An 11,999-nucleotide genomic window follows, 5' to 3' on the forward strand; every position below is an offset into this window, starting at 1 on the left:
CTTTGAAAAAATAAAGTACAATATAGCAAATAAAACAATACTAAAGTACAGTAATAGAGTGCAATTAAGCCTTTTTGAAATTATACTTTACCAATAAATCAAAAGATAGAGCCAAAAATTTGGGATGATAGTTTAACATGAACACAGAAACTTCCATGTTCAAAAATTTCAGGTACCGAGTCATCATATTATTGTTAAAAATGTTGCCTCAAAAGAAAGAAAAAGTAATCCAAACTTGGCCAAGTTTAGTACTCCAAAACATTTGCTACAGCCTATGAGATTGAATGATCTGCATTACTACTATTAGACTGATTGCCCGTGCAGTCGAAGAGTCCGGTAGTCCACGGTCGGCCGACTAGTTCGCCACTCCCCTGGTGCAAGGACTTAGCCTCCGCCCCTGGAGGCGGCGGTAGCAGCTTCACTTCATTTACAGAAGCGTGCTTTCCGTTCGGTGAGCTCTGGATCGTATCGGCAGTCGGTGGTGAGGAATCCAGCTGGTTTCGGGGTGGAGAACCTCCTGGGGTTGCATTGGTGGTGGGCTCCTTGCTATCTGCTTGATCACCATGTTCATGACTCTGTCCATTGGACCCGTCACTGGCCATTTTGATCTGTAGGTTAGATGAATTGTGACAAAATAGGTAGCATATATAGTGTGGCTTTTCATTGAGTCTAGTGGTTTTGAATAAGAAATGTAAGGATTTATTAAAAATATCTTAGTGTTTATCGTCGATAAGTTGTTTAAGTAGCATTTTAAAGCTCTCTGCCGCTTGATATGTGTTTTTATGTATGTCTAGGATGGGGTTTTGGCCCTTGTGTGACAGCTATTTTGGGGTGGGTAATTAAATGATAACCAAATGAGGGTAAATAGATGAGTCCAAAGTAATAATATATTGAAATGGTAAAGTTTTTTTGTAGATATGTAACAGTTCATCAATGAAGATTTCAAAGTAGCAAGTTGGTTATTTAGAAAAGAAAGGGAGCTTTCATGGTATCACAAGACATTTCCATAATAGCCTCTATGTCATTGGTATTATGGTAAGATCCAAAAAAAATAGCTTCAAATTGCAATATTTGGTGGCGGCATTATGGTCATCTTACGCAAAAATCCCAAATGGTAAACCACCACGAGAGAATAGTGCTATACAATCTACAATCATAGGGCTTAATAAAGCCTTTGAATCAAGAGGGTCTTTGGATTGTAAATCCGAGAGCTTATTCAGCTCTCTGGTTTCTGAACCTTTAATGTTCATTTTGTTAGTATCATAATTGATTGATGATGGTAGAAAGTCATTTACAAGACTAAACCACAAAGTTGGAAGGCGAAGTGAAAACATAAGTAATGTTTATAGAATTTATGCCCTTTTATGTGAACAAGCCATCAAAATCTAGATAAAGTATATCTGTATCCTGATTTGCTAGTTGTACCATGTGAGCAAACTAGCACATCGGTGGCCCCCCACCCCACCTCCCCAATTTACATTCAACGGTTTTGAAGCCGATTGATTAATAGTCTCTCATAAGCTAGCATTAGTTTTAGGGCATATTTGGAGCTTACACCGCTTGGTGTTTCTCCAGAAGTACTGCTTTTAAGTAATAATAATTTTTCATCAAAAGCGTCAAAATTATCCTCAACTCATTCCAACCTAATGTGTCGATGTGATATACTTTCTATTTCAGCAAAAACAAAAAAAAGAGAACTAAACAAGATACCAAATATGAATCTCAGAGATTTTCCATATCGCAATCAGGAGGTTGCCAACGTATATTGAAATATAGTAGTATTGTAACTTGCAATGTAATTGAAAACAACTTTAAATGTACTCAAGGATTTGATCTTTATCCGTGTTTACTCTCCTAGATAAATAAGCAGTAGCCTTATTCATTAGTCAGGTGAGAACCATGGGTAAAATAAAGAACAAAAAAAGAAAACAAGGAAAAGAAAAGAGAAAAAGGGGAAAAAAAAATGAAGTAGAAGCAGTCTTAAAGCAACATAGCAAGACATTCTCACCTTGCATTCTGATACTTGTCACTTTAATGTTGTCCCTAGGCCCAGCTTTTAACCATTTCAAAAAGCAGAAGCTCCAAGGACTTCACCATCATCGACCTAATCCAATGCAAACTATCTACAAAAAAATTACACAGAACAGTTGATGATAAGGATTCATGTAGTTATTTATATTATGCATTTGAACATTGCACTTATACACTACTGAAAATTAATTATTCAACACTCAGAAGAAGAAAGTTTTCTGACATCAAACAGTCTTAAAACTATTACAGCAGAAGAATGCCTTGGTGATCATCACATGACTTTAATGTTAGACATCTAGTAGTAGCATCACACAAGTATTTGATTAGGCTCGTCATGTCAAAGTAATTTTGAAACTTGTTAATGTTTGCCATCAGGTAAATTCAGATTCCAGATATAATACAAAGAACCTCGTTTAGTTCTTTCCACCTTTTCATTCTTTTTAATCATAGATAAAAACTTTTAAAATGTATATTAAAAACAAGGCCTTGTTTGGTACCATTGCCCCTTTTTCTTGTTTCTCTAAACATAAATTGCGATTAGAAATGCCGGCAGATAGATTTGCCTATTTATCATGGTTGATTAGCTTGCAATGCAATTCAACTGAGGGATGGCAACTTTTTCAAAAGATTATAGAAGAGAAAAAATTACTACAATTCTTTATTTTTTGCTGCCAAACAAACAATTTGGGTGGACGGATTGTTAGCAGTCCACCCATCTACTCCTACACTCGTTCGCATAAAATTTCCTTTTTAAAAGAATTAAAGAACAGCAACAATTTCAAACGAAGCCTAAGACTTTGGCTTTTGACACATCCAATGAAAGCATTGAAATACATCTTTTAGATTTAGTAAATAATTAATGATCTGCTTTTATGCTGAAACGGATACATGAGGTCAACAAGAAAATTAAGCATCAATCGAGAAATGTGGCTTTCTTGTACAGCCGATATCCAATAGCAGTTCATGCCGGTACAATTTAAATACTAATGATATATGCTCATGTTATCAGTTATCCCCTGACTGGTCATATAAATAAATAAGAAGAGGCAAAAAAAAAAAAAAAAAAAAAAGCATAGGAGGAATATCTAGATCGGCAAGAAGAAAATTGGCCTCTAGTGTTATCTTCCGTAGTTGGTGTATAAAAAAAGAGAGAGAAAAGAGGCAAAATTAAAAACATCAGTTACTCGGTACTCTATATGCTGCTTCGATTGAAATAAAGGGATAAAGCACCTTATCATAGAGCACCAATAAACCATTTGAGTTCTATTTAGACTTCTATATCATTCACTTTTCTTAACCTAGTAACAATCAAAACCTAGCCATACATCCAACGTGCTTTACCAAATGTCTTGTAAAGTTTATTTCACTAACTAATGCTTTTGATATGAAGAGCATATTTTTAATCACTGTAAGCATAACAATTGGAGAAAAAAAAAAGCACTTTGGATTACTTAAGCATCGTATAGAGAAAGAAATGAAAGATATACCTCCAGTGAAGGGCAATAACTTCGTTTACTCTATCATTGTGATCTCAATGAGACAATAATCATACAACCAAGAACATGAGAACCTGGAGGACAAAGCAATCAAGATAAAACAAAAAAAGTGCATGAATACTCTTAAGCGAATACCAACCCAAACAAGCAAAGCTAATAAAATGTTATATAAACAATCTCTCAATGTACAAACCTTATAATAATTTATGCTTTATGAAGTTGCTTCTTCCATGAGGCATTGTAGCTGAATCAATCAAATAAAGAGTAGTGCCCTCTCATTCATACAGAAATCACGGAAATCAAATATGGAAGAATAATAGGATGAGGATAATCAACACTTACTTTACAGGTCCCCATGTGTTACAAGGATAAATATGCGTAGTGATGATTTTCATGCTTCAACTCATTTACCCTTCAAAACAATGAATCATTGCATCCATCTTCAGATAGATGACACGTAAATCTCGCGTACCTTGATGATTAACTAATAACTAAGAGAGTCACCAAAAGTCCTGACAAGAACAATTGCCATCTTTGAAATGGTGGAAGCGATGCTTATCTCTGACTACTATTTCTCTACCCACAACAGCTGACATAAACTTGATGGCGAGGTGGCAATCGTCACACATCCTAAGGTTCTTTATGACCCTGATTGGAGTCATGTCACTCGTACTCATTAGCCCAAATGCCACAGCCAACTTCTCACTATGAAACCTAAGCACAACCTCCCTCTCCTCTTCTTCCAATTCATGCAACACCGAGTCGGTTTCTGCCACATACCCCGCTTCCTTAATTTTACGTATCATTTCCTCCAAATATTTATAAATCTCAGCAGTTTGTGGGTGAAATGTATCGCCCATCCGGAACACATGGGTCGTACCATTGATCTCAGTCGAGCTATACCCAGTTTGCTTCTTCAAACCATTACGGATCATGATATCTCTTACCCTCTCGACTCGATCCATCCTACCTGCTAACGCAAATATATTAGAAAGAAGAACATAATGAGACGGGTTATCAGGCTCGACAGCTAGAAGCCGTTCGGCCACCTCTACTCCAAGAGTTAAATCCTTATGCATCTTGCAGGCCCCGAGCATAGCTGTCCAAACTTCGGGCCCCGGCTCTCCTACTATCGACTCCCTAATGAATCGCATCGCATCAACAAGAAGTCTGGCCCTCCCGTACAAATCAACCATGCAAACAAGGTGCTCTACTCGGGGAACCAACCCGTAATCCCTCTTCATAGATGCAAAGGCCTCGCGTCCTTCTTTAACCAGTCCTGCATGGGCGCACGCAGAAAGAACCGCGACGAACGTAACGCCGTTCGGCTGCGGGCCCTCGTTTCGCATCCTGTGGAACAATTCGATCGCTCGACGGCCGTAGCCGTGCATGCCGTATCCCGAAATCATCGCCGTCCAAGTGATAACATTCTTTTGCGGGAGCGCGTCGAATACCTCGCGAGCTCTACGCACGAGCCCGCACCGAGCGTACATATTCACGAGAGAGGTCCCGAGAACAACGTCAACACCCATTTTTCTCTCCGTGATGTACGAATCCACCCACCGCCCTAAACCCAAGGTGCCGACTTGAGAAACGGCGGAGAGCAAGCCGACGAAGGTAGCCGAATCGGGCTCCTCCCCCGCCGCGCGCATCTCACGAAAAACCCCGATAGCCTTCTCCCCGAAGCCGTTCTGCTCGTACCCTGATATCATGGCGTTCCAAGCGACGGCGTTTCTCGCGGGCATTCTATCGAACGCCTTGCGGGCGACGACCAAGTCCCCGCATTTCGCGTAGAAGACGACCAGCGCGGTCTGAACGAAGCGGTCGGAATCGAAGGCGGAGAGGATGGAGTGGGCGTGGAGGATTCGGCCGGATTTGGAAGCGGAGAGGTCGGCGCAGGACTTGAGGAGGGAGGTGAAGGCGAAGGAGGAGGGGGGGAGGCAGGCGCGGAGCGAGCGGCGGTAGAAGAGGAGGGCGTGGAGGGGGAGGGCGGAGCGGGCGGCGGAGCGGATGAGGGAGGCGAAGAGGAAGGGGTCGGGGCGGGGGACGGAGGCGAGGAGGCGGCGGGCGTAGGGGGCGGCGCGGGCGGCGCAGGCGAGGGAGAGGAGGGTGGTGAGGAGGGGGAGGGAGGCGCCGGNGCGGAGCGGGCGGCGGAGCGGATGAGGGAGGCGAAGAGGAAGGGGTCGGGGCGGGGGACGGAGGCGAGGAGGCGGCGGGCGTAGGGGGCGGCGCGTACGTCGGAGAGTGGGAAGAGGAAGGGCGGGAAAGGCGAGGGCTTCGCGCCATAAAAGGTTTTTGGCGGGTGAAGGTGGAGTAGTTTTGTAAAAGTATAAATTGTGAATTTTCGTTTTTTTTTAAAAAGATAGGCTAGTTCAAATTTAGGGGTGAAAATGTATAAAACATTGTAATAAATATATATTCTACATTTAAACGAACAAAATTTAATAATATATACATTTACATAAAATTTTAGGGGTGAAAATGTGTGTGTGTGACTAACATATATATATATATATATATATATATATATATATATATATATATATATAGTGGAGCTACTATGCTATCGAAAGTATAGAGGATATGGTACTTTCGATTTTTTGATTCTTAGATTAACCCCTTTAATCATTTTTTTGAATTAATACTATTATTATCTTGTAGGGACCACTCAATCGTAGGGATATTATTTAATCCCCGGGGGACCACAATCATCCCAATCATACAATTCTTAATCAAAGGGTCAAAAATTTGAAAACATCAAATCCTTTATATTTTCGATAGTATAGTAGTTCTACACTATATATATATATTAAAAAATATATAAATATAATATATTTTAATTATATATAGGCTCAGTGAAAATTCGAGTTTAGTTAAAATTGGGCCAATGTTGTTGGCCCCATAAAAACAAACTCAATAGACAAATAAAAGAGCAAAATTTCACTAAATTTATACATTTTTCATTTCTTTCTTTCTTTCACATAACTCTAAATTTTCAATATATTTCTCTATCTCTTTTTCTGTCTCTCACCCTAAGGGGCCAAGCCGAAAGCCCTCCAAGTTACCAAGTAACAGTATATGCCTGCTGTTGCCTACCTTGCTATTAATTGTATGCTTGAGAAAATATACAGAATATTTTTAAAGTAAAAAATTATTATTCATATAAAATTTTAATTTTTGTTATGTATAATTGGATAGTTTAATCCAATATTTATCTATATAATTTATTTACTTTTGACTGCATAAATGAAAATGAATAAAATGAAGATTAAAGGCGGAAGAAAAGACATGTGAGGCTGAAAAAATTAGATATTCAACTCATAAATTATTTTTTTCATATTACAATACTATATTTTGTATAATTATTTTGTACTTTGAACTATTAGACATATTTTTGTATCAAATTATAGATAATGTTCTATGCAAATTAAACTATTGATCGTATGATGTTGAGAATTTCAAGCGGCTCATTTAGGGCTCGAGCTCGCTCGACTCGAAATTAGCCTCACTCGAGCTCGGCTCGAATTAATTTCAATCTAAGCTTGAGCTTAAATTTAAGCTCGAAATTAATTTCAAGCCGAATTTGAGCCGAGGTAAGCTCGCTCGAGCTCGGCTCGTTTCCACCCCTACAAATGACTTGGTTGTTGGTATTCGAAATCCCAAGTTTAAATCCTTGTTGATTTATATTTTCAGTTAAATTTATTTTTAAAAGAAATAAATAAATAGTGTAGTAAGATAAGTGTTAAAAAACTTATAGTAGTGTTCTATTATTAAGCCTATGGGCTGTCCGACCCGGCACGACTTCGAGCCGGGCCGAGGCCCGGCACGGCTACGATAGCATCTGTGCCGGGCCGGGCCAGACCGGCTCTTTGAGCCGAGCTAGGCTGATCCCCCAAGGCCCGTAGGCCCAGCACGACACTGCCCATTTTGGGCCTGAGCGTGCCGGGCCAATAGTGCGGCCCGTGGCCGGACACCTCACTGCCTGCCGGGCCAGCATGGCCCTGTCTCGGCCCTTGGGAGTTGGGAACTTAGGAATTGGGAGCCAACCTGGCTACCCAACTCCCAAAGTGGAGAAAGATAGGGCCCGCCCTCCTTGGAAGATGGGCCCTTTTTTTGAAAAAAATATTTTTTTAAAAAAATTTCATAACTTTATTAAATTTAAAATTATTTTAAAATTTTATTACTTTATAAATATTTTAAGAAATATTATTTTTTTTATCTAATATATTAGGCAAAAGAGAATCATTTTATTTTTTTTTAAATTTTGATTTTTTTCAATATTTTTAATAAATTTTAAAACATTAAAGAGAGTCGGCACAAAGCATGGCCTAGCCCGGCATGGCCCACGCCATCCAGTCCCGAGGGTCGTGCTGGGCCGAGCATTCATAAATATTGGCCTGGCCCGAATGTTATCCGGGTGGACCGGGTTGACCTTCGGCCTAATTTGGCCCAGGTGAAAGTGGGCCATGCCGGCCTGGCACGGCCCACATTACACCCCTACCTAAAGGTGTATCCTTACAATGAATAAATGTTACACATTAATAAGAGCAAAATTAAATCATATAAGTCCTGAAAAACTCCTAAGAGTGTACATGTACTATTTTTCCAAGCAATGTACCAAAATAATTATAGCACTATTCTATTAAGCTCTAAAAGTACATCTTTGCAATGAATATATATTTTATATTCAAATGAATAAAATTTAATCATATACGTACTCTATAAATCGTATGTGTGTGTGTAACTGGGGTATACAAGTAGCAATTTCTAAACCCTAAACCCTAAATTACGAATTATGTAAACACATACAACTGCATATAGAAATAAGCCATAGTAGTGCACTAAGGAAACTCCTATAACCTTTTAGTTCAACTATAATGATAGTTCTCGATAACAAAGACAGTTGCACGACAAAGGCGAATGCAACAACAGTAGATAAACCCTGTAAATCAAAAAATGTAAAGCCAAATAAAGTATAAAAAGATAAACTTATATGAACTAAAGGAGTCTAGAAAGTTGTGGCCGATATGTGGAAATCTCCTAAATTTGAACGCCTACGAGCAGATGAGTGAGCGACGAGCTCTCGCAATAAACAGAGGAGCGTCCTACAAGCGAGAGAGAGTGACAAGAGGCGAGCTGCTATGGTGGAAAAAGGAGCGTTCCACAAGCTAGAGAGAGCGACGAGAAGGGAGCAGGAGAGGGGAGAAGAGGCGAGTAAGTGAAAAAGCGTACAACAGAGCGAAAAAATTAACGACCAAGCCCACGTTTTAAAAATAGAGAGGAAGAAGGGAAATGAGAGTAGTGGATTAATAAATAGAGGGTGAGAATAAAAACCCCATTTAAGTTAGCTTAATTTCAACCACCCCTGTTTGAACTTTGAAGGTGATATACGTCCGAAACAATGGTGTATGAAACTATGAATAGACTTTTCTTTTATCCAATCATATAAAAGAGAAGAAAACACCTTGAGCTAAACTGGAATGCTATTCATAGCATCGACTCCTTCATATCATACAGTCATTCCCAATAATTAAGCATCCGATTCGACGATCAATGTCGTATAAAATAATCTAGAGCATTTGAACTTTTTAGGTATCAAACTTTATAATAATTTTTTTAATTTTTTTTTTCCGAGCCCTGGCTATTTCAGACTGTTGCTTACTTCAACTTCTTAATGAATGAAATAATAGGAAGCTATCTTTTTCTCAAAAAATTTCATTTTATGATCAAGAGTCTCAAAAATAACAATTTTATCTGCTTACATAAGGTATTCTCTCATTTAAAAGTGTGACATAAGTAATCAGTTGAATTTTTTATTTTTTATTTTTAACTATTCAAAATATGATTTACAACTCTGATCTAGAATTTAAATTCCAATCTCCTAGTTTTAGAAGATTACTTAATTTTGGCTGTTTATCTTTTGGCGAATTGACGTCTTAAAATAAAATTTTTAAAAATTATGAAATTTAATTTTTAAAATATTTAAATATCATATATCATGCTTAATAATGTTGAGCATCAAATCAAATGTCTTATTATCGAAATCGAGTCAATAACAAGCAAATACGACTTCTTTGTGGAACTCCTAAATAAGTTCTTTAGCGAGCCATATAATTCATCCCACATTCAAATTTAGGTTAAATCCAACACAATTTATAGGACTTTTTTTTTGCATTTAGTCTTTTCAGAAAATTTTATTTCACAACCTACTCAACAAAATATATAAGTGCGAAAATAATCATATACTGTGCATTAAAGCACCTAGTCGGAATATTTTAAGTGAATACGTTAATTTATCCGCTATTGTTAGAAATCTTAATAAATACGGTGATTTATTTATTATATTCAGAAAACTATATTTTGAAAGATACGGAGGAGAGTCTTATATTTTGTTATTTAAATTACGTACTTTTCTAAACACAGTAAATAAACTACTGTATACATCTAAAATATTTCTCACTTGTCTAGTGTGGCTTGTAAAATATATAAGATCATATATGCATTTATAACCTTGATAGAATTATTATTTGCAAAATAAAATTTGCTGAGGTGGCAAGATGCAAGAAAAGCCTCAATTTACAACACAACCAATAGGAAAATGCCACGTAGCTTAGTTATATCACCAATTCCCACTAGAGAAACGTTACCGGGTATATAGAAGTGAAACTCCATAATCGATTTCTCAAAATTAAAATCTAAATAATTTGAATTTATTTTGTGTAGATTTAAAAGGCATAACATATGAAAAATCATATAATTTGGACACCACATATCTTGTAAATCAAATAGTGAAATTTTTTTTTTTTTTTTAACCGCGGATTGAGGAAGTAGTAGCTTTTTATATATTTCCTTATACAACGACTTTTTGAATATTTGAAATTGCATCCATTAAATTAATTTGATTTTGAATTTAAAACATTTGTCATTGAATATAGGACACGTTTCATAAAGTTTATCTATAGATCAGCGTAGGCAAAATTTTTTTGCTTGCATTTTAATTTTGACAAATTATTTGATCTAAACTGTCCATAATGTGAATGCGTGATAAATAGCGATATCAATAGATATCGATATCCGAATATTCATCTGAATCCGAATCCGAATAAAGTGGATTTATTCGATATTAAATGGATATCGTTTCGGATATAAATAAAAAAACTATCGGGTATGGATCTTTGTCTATATCCAACCTGAACCCACACCTGACCGGAGCCCGTATTGATTTTATATTATATAATATATATAAATTTTTTATGTTATATTTGAATTTATATTTTAAAAATTTAAATTTAATGAATATATTTTAAAAAACTATAAAGGGAAATAATTATTCAAGTTCGGATTCGGGTTTCGAATTTTTGGTCCGGTCCAGATCTGGATATGAATTTTTCATCAGATTTAGATTTAGATTTAGATTTAAATTTTAATTTTGATAGTTTTAAATTTAAATTTTTAAAAAACTGTTCCGAATCCGCCCAACGTTCTACGTGATGAACGATTGAGAAACTGTTCTACCAAAGTTTTGCCCCATGGAATCGTGATTTCATCTCGACCGTTCATTTCCGATCCTCATCACATTGCGTCTTCGATTTCCCCAAAATAATTCTCCGATGTAACGCGCACGCATTCCACCACCCCCCCCCCTCACGATACTGACATGTGGGGCCCGCACGTGTGGGGGTTTCATGTGTCACCGTGATACGCAAAGCGTTACACCGAAGAAACCTCCCGAGTCACCGTATCCCCCGACTCGTCCGTTTTCGCGGGAAAATTCCTACTTTTCTTCCCCTTTTTTTTATTTATATTATCTCGCACGTTTCTCGACCGTTCAATACGATAAATCTTCCCCCAAACCAACGGTCCTGATCATCCTCACCTGCCCTTCACTCGATCTGAGGCCGAATTTAATAGGTAAAAATGTATTGGGACCCCCTCAACTGTAAGAAATTCTGAAACAACCCCCTTAACTATATATTGTTTTAAAATTGAGATCCCTCTCAACTGGTAATTTTATTTACTAATAAAAAAATATTAAACTTATTAAATTTAGTTTTCAAAATTCTTTAACTAAATACCTAATTTTCAAAAATTAGAACTTGAGAAAAATCTCAATAAAAAATGTTGAGGAGTGTTTTTTAGAATAGGCTATAGTTGAGGGGTCTCTGTACATTTTGACCGATATAATTTTTTATTATTTCCCTGAAATCAATAAAAATAGAAAAGTAATAAAAAAAAACAAAAAACCCGCGATGGAGACACTGAGGAAACCCACGCCTTTCCCCTCCTCCGATCCAACGGCGGATACCTCACCACTGCGACGTCTATGAATTTCCGCCGCACGATCCTTTTCGCTGATCTGGTCCGTCCGATCCCATCTTCGTTTAAATCCAGCCGTTAAATATGAATTCGATTTCAAAACTAAAGAGGGAGAGATAGAGAAAGAGAGAGAGGAGAAAAGGGCCCTTTCTCTCT

General features: G+C 37.4%; 1 protein-coding gene across 1 annotated transcript; it reads right to left on the reverse strand.

Annotated features, from left to right (window-relative positions):
* LOC109717124 (pentatricopeptide repeat-containing protein At2g33760) lies at positions 107 to 9,048 on the reverse strand. The gene is made up of 7 exons (XM_020242799.1): positions 9,043 to 9,048; positions 8,388 to 8,469; positions 3,870 to 5,802; positions 3,721 to 3,771; positions 3,519 to 3,601; positions 2,009 to 2,123; positions 107 to 594 (listed from the first exon to the last, which is right to left on the reverse strand). The coding sequence occupies exons 1-3, from the start codon at positions 9,046 to 9,048 to the stop codon at positions 4,028 to 4,030; spliced, it is 1,863 nt and encodes a 620-aa protein (XP_020098388.1). The 3' UTR covers positions 107 to 594; positions 2,009 to 2,123; positions 3,519 to 3,601; positions 3,721 to 3,771; positions 3,870 to 4,027.

Source organism: Ananas comosus, linkage group 11 (genome assembly GCF_001540865.1).
Source record: "Ananas comosus cultivar F153 linkage group 11, ASM154086v1, whole genome shotgun sequence".
Taxonomy (NCBI): Eukaryota; Viridiplantae; Streptophyta; class Magnoliopsida; order Poales; family Bromeliaceae; genus Ananas; species Ananas comosus.